Source organism: Rhincodon typus, chromosome 16, assembly GCF_021869965.1.
Source record: "Rhincodon typus isolate 14 chromosome 16, sRhiTyp1.1, whole genome shotgun sequence".
NCBI lineage: Eukaryota > Metazoa > Chordata > Chondrichthyes > Orectolobiformes > Rhincodontidae > Rhincodon > Rhincodon typus.
Genome location: NC_063347.1, coordinates 7,014,541 through 7,034,325, shown reverse-complemented (window position 1 = coordinate 7,034,325; position 19,785 = coordinate 7,014,541). Strand labels below are relative to the sequence as shown.

The 19,785-nt window shown below is 43.9% G+C and overlaps 1 protein-coding gene across 1 annotated transcript in view; it reads left to right on the top strand.

Annotated features, from left to right (window-relative positions):
* The window catches only part of LOC109916444 (collagen alpha-1(VII) chain-like), a 260,704-nt gene that overhangs the window by 91,721 nt on the left and 149,198 nt on the right, over positions 1–19,785 (top strand). Inside the window, exons 41-46 of the mRNA XM_048606678.1 lie at positions 6,099–6,179; positions 7,483–7,518; positions 8,676–8,711; positions 16,443–16,523; positions 16,682–16,717; positions 18,116–18,187. Of these exons, the coding sequence (XP_048462635.1) occupies positions 6,099–6,179; positions 7,483–7,518; positions 8,676–8,711; positions 16,443–16,523; positions 16,682–16,717; positions 18,116–18,187 (342 nt within the window). The remainder of the gene's footprint in view (positions 1–6,098; positions 6,180–7,482; positions 7,519–8,675; positions 8,712–16,442; positions 16,524–16,681; positions 16,718–18,115; positions 18,188–19,785) is intronic.

Below are 19,785 nucleotides of genomic sequence, written 5' to 3'. Positions count from 1 at the left end.
TCAGAATGGCCGAGGCCCGAAACGTCAGCCTTTCTGCTCCTATGATGCTGCTTGGCCTGCTGTGTTCATCCAGCCCTGCTCCTTGTTGTCTCAGATTCTCCAGCATCTGCAGTTCCTACTATCTCTGATATAATATAATCTACATGCTCTGGTGTTTGGAAGATCAAGAGGAGAGCTAATTGAGTTATATAAGATGCTAAACGAGGTTATCAACATACACATAGAGAGGATGTTTGCACATGTGGGGCAATCTAGAATGGGGGGTCACAGTTTTAGGATAAGTGGTGGCAGATTTAAAACAGAGATGAGGAGAAATTACTTCTCTCAAAGGGTCGTGAATCTGTGGAATTCTCTCCTCTAGAGTGTATTGGGTGCTGAGATAGTGAATAAATTTAAGCAGGAGATAGGCAGATTTTTAATCAGTAATGGGTTAAAGAGTTGTGGGGAGCAGGCAGGAAAGTGGAGTTGAGGCCAAGATGAGATCAGCCATGATCTTATTGAATGGTGGAGCAGGTTCGAGGGGCTGAATGGCCTACTCCTGTTCCTAGTTCTCATGTTCTTATATATAAAAGCAAAATGCTGGGGATGCTGGAAATCTGAAACAAACACAGAAAATGCTGGAGACACTCAGCATGCCCGGCAGCATTTGTGGACTGAAATTTTGTGTATGGTATGACTCTTTTACAGAACAGATTATGATGTAGCTAGGTTTGTGGTAAAATGGTAGTGTCCCTACCTCTGATCCAGGTTCGAGTCTCACCTGCTCCAGTAGGTGTCTGGACAAGCTGATTAAGGAAAATACCAACAGTAAATTATCTGGCAAAAAGATTTCTACCTGTCATGTGAAGATGTAGCCCTTCCTTTTGCGCTCCCCCCCACCCGCCCCATTGTAACACACAGTTCTTATTGTCATGCAAATGAACCATATTTAAGTGTGCTTCTCAGATTGTCATTAATTAATGACCTTACACAAAGAAAACTTGCCATCATTATTCAAATTCTAGTATTGATCAACTCCAACGCCAATGTTGTGGTTGACTTTTAACAGCCCTCTGGAGTGACTAAATGAGCCACTCTGTAATCGATAAGATTCTTGATGTGGATATGTCTTTTGGAAAGCCAACATTTACTTCCCACTTCCAATTGCCATGGCTGAGTGACTTCCTGTGACAGACCAGATAAAGACAGCAGAGATCCTTTTGTGAAAAAATATTAGTGAACCATCTTTGATTTCATGACAATCTGCTTTTCATGGTCACTCTGCAACATAAAGGGACTTGGGGGTGTAGGAACAAATTACTGCAAATGCAGGAATCCTAAAAACAAAAAATGCTGGAGATCACAGCTTGTCAGGCAGCATCCATGGAGAGAGAGCAAGCTAACGTTTCAAGTCTAGACAACTTTTCATCAGAGCTCATGTGAAACACACAAGTTTGTTTCATATGGGCTCAGCTGAAGAGTTATCTAGACTCGAAATGTTAGCTTGCTGTCTCTCCATGGATGCTTCCTGTCCTGCTGTGATCTCCAGCATTTTTTTGTTTTTAGGACTTGGGGTCTACTTCTCATTGAAACACTGTTTCAGCGGGTAATCAGAAAGTAATGGCCCTTATTTCAAGAGCTTTAGAATATAAGAGTGGGGCAGTCTTACTGCAACGGTACAAGGTGCTGGTGACAGCACATCTGGAGTACTGTGAGCAATTTTCATATTACCCCTACAGTGTGGAAGCAGGCCATTCAGCCCATTCCGACCCTCCAAAGAGCATCCCAACCTCCTACCCTATCTCTGCAACCCTGCATTTCCCATGGCCAATCCACCTAACCTGCACATCTTTAGACCATGGGAGGAAACCGACACAGACACGGGGAGAATGTGCAGACTTCACACAGACAGTCGTCTGAGGGTGGAATTGAACCCAGGTCCCTGGTGCTGTGAGGCAGCAGTGCTAACCACTGAGTCACTGAGTCACCGTGCTGCCCCTTATTTTTAGTCCCCTTATTTACAAACGGTAACATCATCAGGATGTACCCTGGTATATAGGGATTATTTTCTGAGTAAGGGTTAAATAGGCTGGACTGTACTCGCTTGAGTTTAGAAGAATGAGAGGTGATCTCATTGAAACATATCGGATTGTTAAGATGCTTGACAGAATAAATGCAGAGAGGATGTTTCCCCTCGTGGGAGAGTCTAGGACCAGAGGGCACAGTCTCAGAATAAAGGGGCACCAATTTAAGAGTGAAATGAGGAGGGATTTCTTCTTCTCAGAGGGTTGAGAGTCTTTGGAATTCCTTGCCACAGAGAGCTGTGGGGACAGAGTCCTTGTATATATTTAAGGCTGGGATAGATAAATTCTTGATCAGTCAGGGAATCATGAGTTACGGGGAAAGGGCACAAAAGTGAACGTGAGGAATGTTGGATCAGCCATGACCGTATTGAATAGTGGAGCAGGCTCGAGGGGCCGAACGGCCTCCTTCTGTTCCTATTTCTTATGGTCGACGATAACCACTTCTATTCCAGATTCAGTTAACAAACTGAATTTGAATTCCTTAAGACCATAAGAAGTAGGGGGCAGAAGTGGACCATTCAGCTGATCGAGCCTCCTCTGCTGTTCACTGAGATCACGGTTGACCTAATAACCCTCAACTCCATTTTCCTGCCTTTTCCCCTGTAATCTTTGATTCCGTTACACTTTAAAAAAGCTATCTCAGCTTTGGATATACTGAACGACTGAACCTCAACAGTCCTCTGTGATAACGAATTCCACAGATTCACCACCACTTTCTGAGAGAAGAAATTCCTCCTTATCTCCGTCTTAAATGGGCAATGTACTCTGAAATGATGCCCTCTGGTTCTATACTCTCCTACAAAGGGAAACGGCCTTCCTGCATCTACCCTGTCAATTTCCCTAAGCAGCTTGTATATTTCCATAAGGTCACCTCTTGTTCTTCCAAACTCCAATGACCCAACCTACTCAACCTCCCCTCATAAGACAGTCCCTCCATCAGGTAATTGGGTAAGTGGGATCAAAGGTTAAGAGGAGAAAGCAGGATTAGGCCATTAAGTTGGTCGATCAGCCGTGATTGTGATGAATGATGGAGCAGACTGGAAGACCGAATGGCCTCCTCCTGCTCCTATCTTCTGTGTTTTTATGTCATAGCCAAGTGAACCTTCTGCAGACTGCCTCCAATGCCAGTACGTCTTTCCCTAGATAAGGGGCCCAGAACTGTTCACAGTATTCCAGCTGTGGTCTGACCAGTGCCTTGTATAGTTTTAGCAAAACTTCTCTATTGTTATGCTCCATTTCCTTTCAAATAAACACCAACATTCCATTTACTCGCTGTAAACCCTGCTGAACTGGGATGCCAGCTTTTTGGGATTCATGTACAAGGAATCCCAAATCCCTTTATTTGGTGGTATCCTACAGTTGTTTTCTATTTATATGACCCCATGCCTTTCAGTCATTATCAGTCATTAGTGTGAAACAGGCTGATAGGCTAGAGGAGGTGGATGTTAGTAAGGAAGATGTGCTAGGAATTTTGAGGAACTTGAAGAAAGGTAACTCCCCCGGGCCTGATGGGATTTATCCAAAGATTCTATGGGAAGTGAGGGAAGAGATCGCAGGGCCTTTGGCGGTGATCTTTTCGTCTTCACTGTCCATGGGTATAGTGCCGGAAGATTGGAGAGTGGCAAATGTCATTCCCTTGTTCAAAAAGGGGAATAGGGATAACCCTGGAAATTACAGGCCAGTTAGTCTTACTTTAGTGGTGGGCAAATTATTGGAAAGGGCTCTGAGAGATGGGATTTATGATCACTTGGATAGGCACAGTTTGATTCGTGATAGTCAGCATGGATTTGTGAGGGGTAGATCATGCCTCACAAAACTTATTGAATTCTTTGAATAGGTGACCAAACATGTGGATGAAGGTAGAGCAGTGGATGTGGTATACATGGATTTAAGTAAGGCGTTTGATAAGGTTCCCCATGGTAGGCTCATGCAGAAGGTAAGGAGGCATGGGATAGGGGGAAATGTGGCAGATTGGATTCAGAATTGGCTGACCCTTAGAAGACAAAGGGTGGTAGTGGACGGAAACTATTCAACATGGTGCTCAGTTATGAGTGGTGTACCACAAGGACCTGTTCTCGGTCCTCTTCTATTTGTGATTTTTGTAAATGATTTGGATGGAAGAGTGGAAGGGTGGATTAGTATGTTCGTGGACGATATGAAGGTGGGTCGAGTTGTAGATAGTGCGGAGGGCTGTTCTAGGTTACAAAGGGACATTGATAGGATGCAGAGCTGGGCTGAGAAGTGGCAGATGGAGTTTAACCCTGAAAAGTGTGAGGTGATTCATTTTGGGAAGGACAAATTTGAAAGCGGAATACAGGGTTAACGGAAAGATTCTTGGCAGCGTGGAGGAGCAGAGGGATCTTGAGATTCATGTCCACAGTTCCCTGAAAGCTGCCACCCAGGTGGATAGAGTTGTTAAGAAGGCGTATGGTGTGTTAGCTTTCATTAATAGAGGGATTGAGTTCAAGAGCCGTGAAGTTATGCTCCAGCTATACAAAAGCCTGGTTTGGCCACATCTGGAGTATTGTGTCCAGTTCTGGTCACCTCATTACAGGAAAGATGTGGAAGCATTGGAAAAGATGCAGAGGAGATTTACCAGGATGTTGCCTGGAATGGAGGGAAGGTCTTACGAGGAAAGGTTGAGAGACCTAGGGTTTTTCTCTTTAAAACGACAAAGGATGAGAGGTGACTTGATAGAGGTGTACAAAATGATCAGAGGTATAGATAGAGTAGACAGCCAGAGACTTTTTCCTAAGGTGGAGGTAGCTATTACGAGGGGGCATAGTTTTAAAGTGAGTGGTGGTAGATATAGGAGAGACGTCAGAGGTAGGTTCTTTACTCAGAGAGTGGTCGGGGCATGGAATGCATTGCCGGAGAGGGTAGTGGAGTCGGCCTCATTAGGGGCATTTAAGTGGCTATTAGGTAGGCATATGGATGATAGTATAAGGTAGGGGTGGAGGTTAGATAGACCTTAGGTTTAGGGTAAAAGTTCAGCACAACATTGTGGGCCGAAGGGCCTGTACTATGCTGTACTGTTCTATGTTCTATGTTCTATCCCGGTTACCTGAATTATTAGTCCAGTCGCTAGACCGCTATATAAAAATTTCCTCCATCTTGTCGCAAATCCTTCCAGACAATCACTAGCGCTTTAACAACGAGGTCATTCTAAATAAACAGTGCCTCTGGAGCAATGAGCAAGATGATGGAACAAGAGGGTTTCAGTTTGGAAATAGGGATATCTTATTGCGGTTGTACAGGGCCTTGGTGAGACTACACCTGGAGTATTGCTGCAGCTTTGTATTGCCACCCAAGAAAGGGTATACTTGCCGTAAAGTGAGTGTAGTAAAGATTCACTAGGCTAGCACCAGGGATGGCAGGATTGTCCTATGAGGAGAAATTTGCTCGACTGGGCCTGTATTCACTCGAGTTCAGAAGAATGAGAGGGCGTCCGATTGAATCATATAAAAGCCTAACACAGCCGTACTTCTGGATACAGGGAGGATGTTACCCCTGGTTAGAAATGTAAACCCAGGGGATACATTCCCAGGATACAGGGTAGACAAGTTAGGATTCAGATGAGGAAAAGTTTTTTCACTCAAAGGAAGCGAACCTGTGGAATTCTCTACCACAGAAGGCTATGGAGGCCAAGTCACTGAATATATTCAGGAAAGTGATAGATACTAAAGAGAGAAGATGGTAATTTTTAAATGCTAAAGGGGTATTGGCAGAAGGCAGGAATATGGCATTGAGATAGAGGATCAGCCATGATCAGATTGAACACAGAGCAGGCTCAAGGGGCTGAATGGCCTACTCTTGCTCCTAGTTTCTATCTGTCTATGACCTCAATTTCATCAAGTGGTTTCCTACACTAAAGCACTAGGCTGATTAAATTTTAACATATTAAATTACTAACAGATTAAATTACACTGGAATGAAATGGGTGCACTTTATCCAAAACGTTTAAACGTTCAACCCAGCTGAATGGGAAGGGAGATATTTGACAATGTCAGCAGTAAATGTGGTTTTCTTTTCCAGGGTGATCCTGGCAAGCCTGGTGAATCTGGGTTGAGAGGTCCCAGAGGGGAGACTGGCCTCCCCGGCCTAACAGGTGATCGAGTAAGTTGGAAACTGCCACGTTTTCCTGAATGTACACTAGTGCTGGTCAATACTTTGTTGGTGTATAATTGACTAAATGAAGAACGCTGTAGATTTTGCATTGCAACGTATGTGAGGGGCTTCAACCCTGCTCACTGTTCTTCAGTAGATACAATTTCCAGGTTGAGGCGTAGAAGTTCATTTGTATTGGCCAGCTTTTGTTCTCAGCAAGCTTCTTCTGGTAGAGATCAACTCATGCCGAACATGTCAGGGAACTTGATGAAGATGCTGATGAAACTAGGATCAGTGCTGAAATCCATCTTTGACTTACATAAAGCAATACAAATCCAACCCAGTTAATTACTGCTCATCAGTCTACTCTCAGACAACAGTAAAGTGATGGAACAGCTCTGCCAAACAGCACCTGCTCAGCAATAACCTGCTCATTGATGCCCAGTTTGGGTTCTGCCAGGGCCACTCAGCTCCTGATCTCATTACAGGCTTGGTTCAAACATGGACAAAAGGGCTGAATTCCAGAGGGGTGGAGAGAGGGACAGCCCTTGACATGAAGGCTGCATTTGACTCAGTGAGGCATCAAGGAGCCCGAGCAAAACCGGAGTCAACTGGAATCCGAGGGGAAACCTCTCTGCTGGAGTTGTACCTTGCACAGTGGATGACACTGTCTAGGACAAAGCAGTCTGGTTGATTGCACTATCCCCTGATTCCCACAAACATTCACCCCCTCCACCACCAACACTCAGTGCCAGCTGTGTGTACCCTTTACAAGATGCTCTCCAGAAATTCACCAAGGCTCTTTTGACAGCACCTCACCCTCTACCACTTCCAAGGACAAGGGCAGCAGGCACATGGAAACACTTGCAAGTTCCCTTCCAAGCCACTCACCATCCTGACATGGAAATGCATTGCTTTTTCCTTCGATGCCGCTGGATCAAAATCCTCCTTAACAGTATTATGTATGTACCTACAGCAAATGGTCTACAGCAGTTCAAGAAGGCATTTCACTGTCACCTTTCCAAGGGCAATTAGAGATGGGCAAGAAAAACTGGCCTGGCCAGTGATGTCCATATCACAGGAAAAAAATGTGGAATGACCATTCCCATGTTTCCTTGAGGAGATTTCTAGAGACCTGCCAACTATTGTAAAACTGCTGAAGCTGAGTTGGGAGCTGAAAGAAAACAGCTCAATTCTTATGTATAAAATGTGCCTTCTCTCCTCAAGGTTTCTTAATGGACATGTATCACAAAAGGAAATGTACCATACAATGCAACTCTGCATTCATTTTTCCTTTCTTTTATCTTGGCAGGGTTTGGAAGGTCAAAGAGGTCCCCCAGGCCCACAGGTACGTTCCTTGCTGTGTGCTTCTATGCTGCGCATTGCATTCACTCCTACCTGTGGTTCTACAGTAGAGGAAGCACCCTATCTCTAACCCTATCATAAAGCAGAAGATTCTTAGACAGCAACGTTAATGTTTAAAATACTGGCAGTATCAGCACTTTGTGGGCAATTATTAAATTCATTTTGACGTGTGCATGAGGAAGCATTTAATAATTTTTTTCCACTGGCCCAGCCCTAAATCAGCTCTGATGTCATTGGCCATGACTGATGTGGATTAGAAGACATGGAAGCAGAAGGTCATTCAGGCCATTGAGTCTGGTCTACCGTTCAGTGAGATCATGACTGATCTGATAATCCTCAACTCCACTTTCCTGCCTTTTTCTCACAACTCTTTGCCTGCCTTTTTGCTTAAAAATGTGTCGATCTCAGCGGAGGAACCATTTCCCAGACAGCTCCACTGACAACTCGCATTTGGCGTCTTTCAGTCCTGATCGATTTTTCTACCCGCTCTGCCACGCTTTCTGACAACAGAGATCTCGGAACAATCTTTGTAAAATGCCATGCCGCGTTTCGCATTGGCTACACCAATTTTAATTCATATTTAATTCAATGGTTGTGAAGTATTTGAAGGTGCCGTATCAAAGACACTGTGTAAATGCAAGTCTTTCCTTTCCTTGTTGTACCCACATGGCTAAAATTCTTGAAAGAAGTGCAGATAAAATGGAACAAAGAGTGATCACCTGTTGTTGAGCTGTAGTAGCTCAGTGGCTAGCTCTCATACCTCTGTAGTGGATGGACCAGGATTTGCAGCTATGAAAGAATGTAGACTCAGATGTGGACAAGCTAGACAGTATTAGTCCTGGTTCCAGTTCTAGCCTAGCAGGACATCTACTTATAATTCCACAAAATAATGGTTGACATGAGAGTGATGAACCAGAATTACGGTGACTGATGTAACATGGGGATAAAGGAAAGGGCAACACTGTTGTTTTTTGGTAAAGAAGAATGATTTTGATTAAAATGAGACAGGTACGCATATGAGGAGAAAAAATTGAAAACCCCAGAGCTCGGGAGAAAAAGGTTTGTGCCTTGAAGATTCAGTTACTATCACGATGTTGTGTAAGCACTGTTTAATCCTTTTGTTTCCCTTCTTTCCTATAGGGAGATCAAGGTCCAAGAGGATTCCCAGGGGAAAAGGTAAAATGTTATCTAAACAGAACTATCACAGTTGAGCAACAGAGCTGTGTGTAAATTGTTGATTTGAAGGTGGTTTGCTGGGCAATGAACTTCAGGGACTGGGAAACCTGCCAGTGGTCACCTGGAATTTAATACCCAGTTGTGAAAAGTCATCATCTCCGGCCGTGAGCGAAACCTGCTTGCTGAATGTTTCAGGCTTTCCTCCTTCGCCTCTGAAAACTTGGAGAGGGAATCCAGCTACCCCCCACCCTCAATGGGAGAAAAAGGCCACCTCTCAGCCAGCTGCAAGTCACAGATTACCTTTTGGATCATCATGGTTGCTGTCCTGGTGGTCCGAGCAAACAGAAAGGTCAATATTGGAAGAGGAGGAGACCATTTGGCCCCTTGAACCGATGCTGGTATTCAGTGGGATGTAACTCACCAGTGCCCTCTATCCCCTTTGGAAAAACAAAATCCTATTGACCTCAGAGTTAAGATTAAAAATTGGTTTAATGTCTATTAATGAAGAGCAACCCAAACCTTAGCATGATAAAGTACAGGAAGTGCCTTCCTCTAAATGTTAAACTCTGTGTCCCAGCCCAGCAGTGATGTGCAGGTGCCAGTGTTGGACTGGGATGGACAAAGTCAGAATTCACACAACACCAGGGTTGTAGTCCAACAGGGGCTTATTTGGAATCACACAAGCTTTTGGAGTGAAGCCCCTTCGTCAGGTGCAGTGAGAAAGCAGGGAACACAGATACAGAGTTTATAGGCAGAGCCTATAACACAAGCTTGTGTGATTCCAAATACACCTGTTGGACTATAGCCTGGTATTGTGTCACTTCTGACTTTGTCCAGCCCAGCAGAACCTTGCGTGAGATTAACTGTCTCCTGGAGTTGCAGGTGGACAGGATAGTGAAGAAGGTGTTTGGTATGCTTGTCTCTAGTGATCAGTGCATTGAGTATAAGAATTGGGGTGTCAAGCCACGGTGGTACGGGACATTGGTTAGGCCACTTTTTGGAATACTGCATTCATTTCTGGTCTCCCTGCTATAGGAAAGTTGTCGTGAAACTTGAAAGAGTTCAGAAAAGATTTATGAGGATTTTGCAGGGGTTAGAGGGTTTGAGCTATGGGGGGAGGCTGAATAAGCTGGGGCTATTTTCCCTGGAGTGTTGGAGGCTGAGGGGTGACCTTATAGAGGTTTATAAAGTCATGAGGGGCATGGATAGCCAAGGTCTTTTTCCCAGGGTGGGGTAGTCCAACACTAGAGGGCATAGGTTTAAGGCGAGATGGGAAAGATTTAAAAGAGACCTAAGGGGCAACTTTTTCACGTTCAAGGTGGTACATGTATGGAACGAGCTGCCAGAGAAAGTGGTGGAGGCTGGTACAACTACAGCATTTAAAAGGCATCTGGATAGGTATATGAATAGGAAGGGTTCAGAGGGATATGAGCGAGATGCTGGGACTAGATTAGTTTAGGATATCTGGTCAGAATTGACGAGTTGGATCGAAGGGTCTGTTTATGTGCTGTACAACTCTGTGACTCTGTTATTCTAAATGAAAGCACCAAGGTGCATAGTGTGGGGAGGAACAGTGTGAATGGAGTGTGAGATACAAAGAGGGCAAGTTAAGAGGTAGTTTTAGGGTTGAGTAGAGAGGGAAGTTTACTCTTTATTTGAACTGCACTGTGCAGAAACCTGGTATCTCTTGAAGCTGACTCGGGAGATTTTTTAATTCCTAATGCATGAATCACTCATTTTGATAACAGCATGGTAAAACAGACAAAGTAAAGGTGGACCACTTTTCATTAGCAATGTGAATAATAAGGATTGGACATGCAGATTTTCCGATATTTGAAGGCAGTCTGGTTCTTTGTCAAGTGTTTATCAACTTCCGATTTCTGTTTAACAGCTCCCAGTTCTCCATACGAAGACTGAATCTGCGCAAAGGACAAAAAAAAGCACTAACTCTATAACACCGTACAAGAAAGAATTGAAACAATTTTATTATAATATCAGAAATAAAATTCTACCCTCATACCCTTGGCAACAACCTTCCAGATAAGACCATAAGGAAAGTGAACAGAAGTAGGCTGTTCGACCCCTTGAGCCTGCTCTCCCCTTTGATAGGATCATGGCTGATCTGACCTTCCTCATGTACACTTGCCTGCTTGTTTACCTTGCTTTTCCCAACTGATCAAAAACCTGTCTTTCCACCTATCTTTTGGACATCTGCAAATTTGGCTACAGTACATTCACTTCCTTCCTCTAAGTCATTACTATTATATTGTAAACAGTTGCAGTCCCAACACCAATCCCTATGAAACACCCCTGGTCACTGGGTGGCCAACCTGATAAAGAACCCCGTATCCCCTCTCACTGTCTCCTGCCCATGATCCAATTCTCTATCCATGCAAATACATTACCTCCAACACTTTGGGCTCTTCTGAGACAACCTTTTGTAAGATTCCTTCTCAGACACCTTCTGGAAGTCCAAATAAAACACATCTACAGGTTCCCCTCTATCCACTCGGGTTGAGACTACCTCAAAAAATTCTAATAAATTAGTCAGACACCATTTCCCTTTCATGAAGCCATCTGCTGGATTTGATTCTGATTTTCCAAACGTTAGAGTCATAGAATTCTACAGCACGGAGACCCCCCTTTGGGCCAAACAGGTCCATGCAAACCAACATGTCCATCCACGCTAAGCTATTTCCCTACACTTGGCCCATATCCTTCTAAACCTTTTCTATCCATATATTAGTCCAAATGCCAAATGTTTTGCTATTGCTTCCTTAATAATTGAGTCCAATACCTTTCCAACAGAAAGTTGCAGTGAAGGGGCACCCTGTCTCTAGTTAAAAGTTCCTTGCTCATGTACCTTGACAGAAATTGGTTTCTGGAGCTTTCTTCTTACTGAACATTTCCAGATCGGATACATGAGTTTTTTCATCCTCTTACCTTCCAAAATGTTTCTACTTCTAGGGTTTGCATCTAAACCTCTCAGGACTTTATCCCCAGACTGTTAATCTAAGAGCTCATTTTAGCTTGACCTTCTGAATTGGTCTTCCTGTGATAGTCGATGCCTGCTGCTAGGTTTTGTTTTTCTATTCTTATTTCTAATGCATTGAACTGTTCACCTCAAGCTGTATTTCAAGCCTGTAAACTGTGATTAATAATGCACATGTCAACAAACTTTAAATATCCCAGCACCACTCACAAAACAATTGCAAAATGAAACCAAAACTATGTCCTTCCCGTTTTCATGCACCGTATAAAAGTGCAAGTTAAACTTAAAGTTATACATGTTTCTGTCCACTTTAAAACCCAAGTTTCCAAATAGTAAAAATAAATTATGAACCTTCATTACAATTCTCATTTCTGCTTCAGAAGTTGAGTTCATAATCTAGGTTAGTACTCTGAGGCAGCACGATAGAATGCATCACTGCCTGAGCCAAGTTCCTTTAGTTGAAACCTTATACTATTTCTATATCTCTTCTGGTGGATCAGATAATTTCAAAAACATCTAATGATAGTATTCGAAAAAAGCTGGGAATTCTCCTGGTTTCATTCTTCTCTTGAATAATGTCATGAACTATAATTTAATACATGATTCTTCAGTCCCATTTGTGGGATCTTACTGCCCCTGAATAGCTGCAGCATTTGCTGATAGAACAACAGTCACAGCATTCCAAAAAAAATCGTGCACTCAGTTTGACTTCATGAGCTAATTGCATTGTTATTTTCATTATATTGAAACTAAGGGACACTTTAGTCTCCTGTTCAGCTCTAAGCTGAATTTCATGTTCTGCCTCTACTTGGGATGACATGGGGTTCTTTAGCCTATTATCCATTACATCCCTGAGTCCTCATTCTAATGCTACTGAATGTTTTATTAACACATTCATTATCTCAATGTCATTGATGCAAATATTCACATGCTGATGCACCGAATAGTACTGGAACTGTAGCCTGGACTTTGTTCCCAACAATGTTAGAATAAATTGTGGCATTTGATGGTGTACAAATCCTCAGATTTTTATTTTGTGAGCTTGTTGGTGTAGATTTCATAGAGTCATACAGTGTGGAAACAGACCTTTCGATCCAACTAGTCCACACTGTCCATGTTTCCAACTAAACTAGTCCCACCTGCCTGCGTATGTTCCATTTCCCTCCAAACCTTTCCTATTCATTTACTTATCCAAATGTCTTTTAAACGTTGTAACTGTATCTGCATCCACCACTTCCTCTGGCAGTCCATTCCACAACTAACCACTCTCTGTGTAAAAAAGTTGCCCCTCATGTCCTTTTTAACTCGTTCTCCTCTCACCTTAAAAATATCACCCCCAGTTTTGAACTCCCCCACCTCAGGGATAAAGACCTTGGCTAATCACCTTATCTACGCCCCTCATGATTTTATAAACCTCTATAAGGTCCCCCCTCAACCAACTACACTCCAGTGAAAACAGTCCCAGCTTATCCAGACTGTCTTTTATAACTCAAACCTTCCAGTCCTGGCAACATCCTGGTAAATCTTTTCCAAACCCTCTCCAATTTAATGATATCCTTTCTACAACGGGGCAATCAGAATTGGACGCAGTACTCCAGAAGAAGCCTCAACAATATACTGTACAACCTCAACATGACATCCCAACTCCTATATTCAAAGATCTGAGCAATGAAGGCAAGCATGCTAAATGCTTCCTTAACCACCCTATCGCCTGCTCCAGTGTAACCCCCTTTTCACGGTGTTTATGGACAGTGGAAGACATAGTGACACTCGTCAATCAATCAGATGGAAATATCCTCACAGGCTAAAGCAGACTGCAAGCCAGGAATTTTAAAAAATAACATAAAATTCTATCTTAAATCATGTGTAGCAAGCAAGATTTAAAAAAAAAACGTGAGATACAAATGGGAGAGAGTTTAAGAAACAGGACAAGTGGAAGTAAACTTTTGCAACATCATTTTCTCTAGAGGGAATGAGGTCTCCCCATTTGTCATTTTACTTTCCAAGCCAGAGAGGTTGCTCAGAATTATCACTCATTGTGCCATTAAGATCTCATTCAGTGCCAAACATACTGGGTATAATGTTTGCAACCTTTTTTTGACGTGGAACTAATAAGTATTCTTAAGTTCAGGCCATTGCACAATCTCAGGGCTGAGTCTGTTGGGCTGGAATGCAACAGCAGGATTTTTCGGAGCTGTGACATCCTCATTTCTATTACCGCAGCAAAATCTGAGCCTAGGTCACAGACTAATATCTATGTTCCATCACCATTTATATCGTTAATTAGACATGATCTGCTGAGATGGTTGTCCTGATCTTAAAAATAAACTTTGAAGTGGAAATAATCTGAAGATGATGAACAAGCCGATCAGGAAGACACACTCTGATGTCCTTCATTCCACCGGATTCTGTGTCCGTCTCTGATCCAGATTCCCAGTGGGATGAAGTGCATGGGATGTGTCCATATACAACGGAGGCATGTTCTGAGCCAGCCTTCCTTGAAAGTAGGTAAGTTCTGTGCCACCTGTACAGGTGAACTTGCTGCTTTTAGTCCAAAGGTGCAGATAGAGAACTTAACAATTGCAAAACAGCAGAGTAGAACATAAGGCTATCCATGACTCAAATCCTTATCACATGCCATCTTCGACAGGAATGGTTCTGCATGTACCATTCATTCGCAATCTGCCTGCTTTGAGATGTTGACTGGGTTAGATTATAGACTCTCCCTCTCTCTCTCTTTCCCTCTCTCTCCCTCTCTCTTTCTCTCTCTCTCCCTCTCTCTTTCTCTCTCTCTGTCTCTCTCTCTCTGTTTCTCTTTCTCTCGCTCTTGCCCTTGCTTTCGGTCACCCTTTTATTTTCTGATCAAAAGAATAGCATGGGAAGGTGAAAGGATGCTCACCATTCCTGAAGGTTTTTATGCTTCAGGCAGGTGGGACTAGTTTAATCTGGGATTATGTTCATCATGGACTGGTTGGACCGAAGGGTCTGTTTCCACGCTGTATAACTCTATGAACTAATTGATGATGATTAATTGCTGTAATTAGTCAGTAACACCATCCTCAGTCAGATGGAAACACAGAACTTTAATTTTGCTGAAAAGTGAGGCACGTTGCTAAAGCTTTCTGTGTTGCTTTCATCAGGACAAATGCAAGAAGGCCAAATTTCAACCAATCAGAACAATTTATATTACAGGAGCAAGATTTGCACCTGTTTTTGGATTCTCCATGGCAATGCTTTGGCCAATCAGAATTGATTTGCCAACCAATCAGCACCTTTTTCTCCGGTAGTAGGTGGCATGGTGGCTCAGTGGTTAGCACTGCCGCCTCACTGCGCCAGCGTCCTGGGTTCGATTCCACCCTCAGGCGACTGTCTGTGTGGAGTTTGCACATTCTCCTCATGTCTGTGTGGGTTTCCTCCGGGTGCTCCGGTTTCCTCCCACAGTCCAAAAATGTGCAGGTTAGGTGGATTGGCCATTCTAAATTGCCCATAGTGTTCAGGGATGTGTAGGTTAGGTGGATTACAGGGGGATGGGTCTGGGTGGGATGCTTTGAGGGTTGGTGTGGACTTGTTGGGCCGAAGGGCCTGTTTCTACACTGTAGGGATTCTATATTCTATACAAGTTGCTGTGACTGGTTAAAATTTGGCATTCTTGCATTTGTCCTGAAGAGGGCAGGATGAAATCCTTTGTCGAAATGTCTGTCTTTTCAACAACTACCAGGAGATGAACTAGATTAACACTCCTAGGTTATCTTAGCTCCTAGCCACAAATGGAATGGGTTCCTTATCCTGTGTTTTATCATTGCCTCTACTTGGCAGTCACCATGCTGCCATTTGAAGAAAAGTAATCCATGCTTAGAGAATCGCAGTTTACCTGCAAGTGGCCGTACAACAAAGACAGTGGTTGGAATCGGAGAGCTAAAGTTGCCAAGTGGGATTTCAAAGTGAATAGAAATGCTTTCACATTTGAATGGTCATATGAATGCCGCCACAACAGAAGTTTGTCCTGTCTTCCCTGGAAATTTAGGATCAGTTTGGGGTTACATGATACTGATTAGGAGCAGTGCCTCAAACCCATTCACTCTCTCCTCAGCTGTTCTACCAACTCTGACCCAAATGGGCAGAGGTTATTACTGGCATGAAGACTCTATTACTGACTTATCATGGGACAGCAATTGGACTTAGCTTCTGCTCTGCAGGGATAATACTAGATGGATTAGTGGTAGGTGTCTTTTCCCTAGGACGGGAGATTTCAAGACTCAGGGACGTATTTTTATGGTGAGAGGAGCGAGATTTAAAAGAGACATAAGGGGCAAATTTTTTGCACAGAGGGTGGTTCGCATGTGGAATGAACTTCCTGAGGAAGTGGTGGATGTGGGCAATTTATAATGTTTAAAAAACATTTAGATAAGTACATGAATAGAAAAGGTTTGGAGGGATGTGGGCTAAGTGCGGACAGCTGGGCCTAGCTTAGTTTGGGATAATGTTCGGCATGGACTGTTTGGACTGAAGGGTCTGTTTCTGTGTTGTATGACTCTGACATTGATCAGGAAAATGTGCCCAAGCCTAATTCCCTGACACCCCCACACCACCATTCCCCAGTGACATAAAATACTCAATTTTTACTCGTCGCCATGATACTTTTCTCAATCTTTTTTTTTCAGTCTTGCCTGTTATTTTCTTTCTAAAGTATGTATAAAAGAGCAGAAAGTGAACCCCCTGTTTCTGCTTCCTGGACACAGGGTGACCGAGGACCACCAGGGCTGGATGGCAGAAGTGGGCAAGATGGGAAGAGTGGTCCACCTGGGCTATCTGGATTGAGGGTGAGTATTAGGCCCAGCAGCCACCCCATGACTGGACCAAAAGAATGTGCTGCTCGGTTGGAGGTGATCCACACATTGGTGCAGCCCCAGTAGGCACTAAGTTAAATCTGCCATATGACTTCACCAGTTTTCAAGTCTCTGTTGCACTTTTTTTTCAGGGCGAGCAAGGGAAACAAGGGGAATCTGGCAGAGACGTAAGTCAGGCACACATTGACTATCTAATGTTGAGGTCTGTCCTATGGGCCTGCTCTGCTGGTTTCTTTCAACTTTAATGCTTCAAGTCACACCAAGGCCTGGCCTCTTCTCTGTCCTCTTACAATCCTCTGGGATATGTGCGTGCCTCCAACTCTTCAAAGCCCCCTACATATCTCTTGCCTTTCAACGATGCAGGAGCTCTATAACACCTCCCTCAACCTTTGCATCTCTGGCCCTTTGAGATGCACTTTGAAACTTCCTTCTTTGAGTCAGCTTTGTGCTTACCCTGTTATCATTCTTTTCTCTTTAGCTTGACTTTGCCTGATAACCCTCCTGCGAAGTAACTTTCTGCAGATTTCCATGTTAAAGGTACTACACAAATACACATTGTTTGTAGTGAACTGCAATGTAAACAAGTGCTCAGCAATTAATTAAAATAATTTTTGAAAGTTGTTGAGATCACCATGGTTAAGCTAATGGATGGACCTAAGGAGGCTACTGAGAAATAGTAACAGGCCATTCAGCCTCTAGACCCTGCACTATCGTTCAGTAGGATCATGGCTGATCTGATATTCCTCACATCCACTTACCTGCCCTTTCCCCATAATCCTTGACTCCCCAACTGATCAGGAAGCTACCTCAGCTTTAAATATACACAAGCCCTCTGCCCCCACAGCTCTCTGTGGCAAGGAGTTCCAAAGACCCTCAACTCTCTGAGAGAAGAAATTCCTCTTCATCTCAGGCTGAAATTGGTGCCCCTTTATTCTGAGACTATACCCTCTGGTCCTAGATTCTCCCAGGAGGGGAAACATCCTCTCAGCATTTACCCTGTCAAGCCCCTTAAGAATCCAATATGTTTCAATGAGATTACCACTCGTTTCTCTAAACTTCAGTGAGTAGAGTCCCAACCTGTCTAGCCTTTGCCCTAAAGACAATCCCTCCATACCAGGGATCATCCTAGTGAATCTTCTCGGAAGTGCCTCCAATTTGAATAACTTTCCTTAAATAAATATCTCACCAGCACCTGGTACAGTTGCAGTAAGACCTCCCTACTCTTAAAATGAAACCCTTTTGAAGTAAGGGCCAACGTCCCTTTAACCCTCCTGATTACCTGCTGTACCTGTGTGCTAGCTTTCTCTGTTTAGTGCAAAATTCCCCCAAGACCTTTTGTAGCTTTCTGCAGTTTCTCACCAATTTCTTTGATCCTGTTTGCACAACTGCCTGGCTGTGATGACACATGAAACATAACAGGCATGGCTATCAGCACTGTTTGAGAGAAAGGAAAACAGATTTCAGCGGGGGGGGGCAGCTGAAGTCAGTTTTACTACAGTTGCCCTGTCGCTTTTGTTCGAGATGAAAATAATGGCAAAAACATTCCGGATATTCTTACAACGCAGGGTTTGCCCGGCCTGAGGGGAGAACAGGGACCACCAGGAGCAGCAGGCCCTCCCGGCTTGTCAGGAAGTCCAGTAAGTTACACGTTTGTGAACTCTTCTTATAAAGTTTAATCCGTGCCCCACCCTCCGTGCCCCACCCTTTCTTGCTGCACGTCTACTGTTTCCAATCAGGCAGCTGGAAACCGTCTCGAGATGAATAGGCTGGGGCTTTGCTTCCCTGGAGCATCGGAGGCTGAGGGGTGACCTTATAAGAAGTTAATAAAGTCATGAATAGGGTGAATAACCAAGGTCTTTTTCCCCAGGGTAGGGGAGTCCAAAACTAGCGGGCATAGGTTTAAGGTGAGAGGGGAAAGATATAAAAGGAACATGAGGGGCAACTTTTTCACGCAGAGGGTGGTGCCTGTGTGGAACTGCCAGACAAAGTGGTGGAGACTGGTACAATTACAACATTTAAAAGACATCTGGATGGGTATATGAATAGAAAGGGTTTAGAGGGATATGGGCCATATGCTGGCAAATGAGACTCAATTTATTTAGGACATCCAGTCGGCATGAACAAGTTGGACCGGAAGGTCTGCTTCCGTGCTGTACGGCTCTATGACGCCACAGATTGCCCTCCTGCTAAATTGAGCATCTTTCAATTGGGGATCTAATCCCCCCTCCCCCACCCCTCCACTCCAAAAGGCAGTGCGGTAACTGCAGAAGAGGGAATCTGCTCTAAGTCTTGCGGCCGGTCTTGGCAACTGGCTCCAAGACTGACACCAGCATGGGCCGGAGTGTCAGAAAATAACGCAGATCTGAGCTAGGCCTCAAAATGTCCTCGATGCCTCTGGGAGAAACAGCAACGGAGTGGGTTCCCACTGGAGATTTGCCATCACCTTATTCGTCAAAAAACATATTGCACGGCTGTTTTTGCCCCCATCCCAGTTCTGCTATACGCCAAGACACCAGAGTGTGGAGATCATCTGTTCGATGATCCACCTCCAAATTCACTCAGCTGTGTCATGAAAGATGGATTCAAATGACCAACGAAGCAGAATGTGTCAAAAGAGCTCATTAATGGTTCAAAATGAATTACTAGGGTCTGGTGTAAATGATGAAAATCACACACTGCTGTGAGTTTGCTATCTGCTGTGGTCAGTTCAGTGGAACTTTATGAATGTCTTGGATAGATTCACAATCACCAGTTCTTCTTGTTGTTATTGTACATACTATCTACAAGATGCACTGCAGAAATTTACGAAAGATCCTCAGACTGCTCCTTCCAAACCCACGAGCACTTTCATCTAGAAGGATAAGGGCAGGAGATATCTAGGAACACCACCAACTGCAAGTTCCCTTCCAAGCCACTCACCATCCTGACTTGGAAATACATCGCTATTCCTTTACTTGCTGGATCAAAATTCTGAAATTCCCTCCTCAATGGTATAGTGGGTCAACTCACAGCAGGTTAACTGCTGCGGTTCAGTAAGCAGCTCACCACCACCTTCTCAAGGGGCAACTAGGGATGGGCAATAAATGCTGGACCCACCAGCGACACCCACATCCCACGAAATGAATAAATAAACAAAAAATCTACTGACCGACACAAAGTGGAGAGACAACAAGGTGCAGGGCTGGATGAACACAGCAGGCCAAGCAGCATCATAGGAGCAGAGAGGCTGACGTTT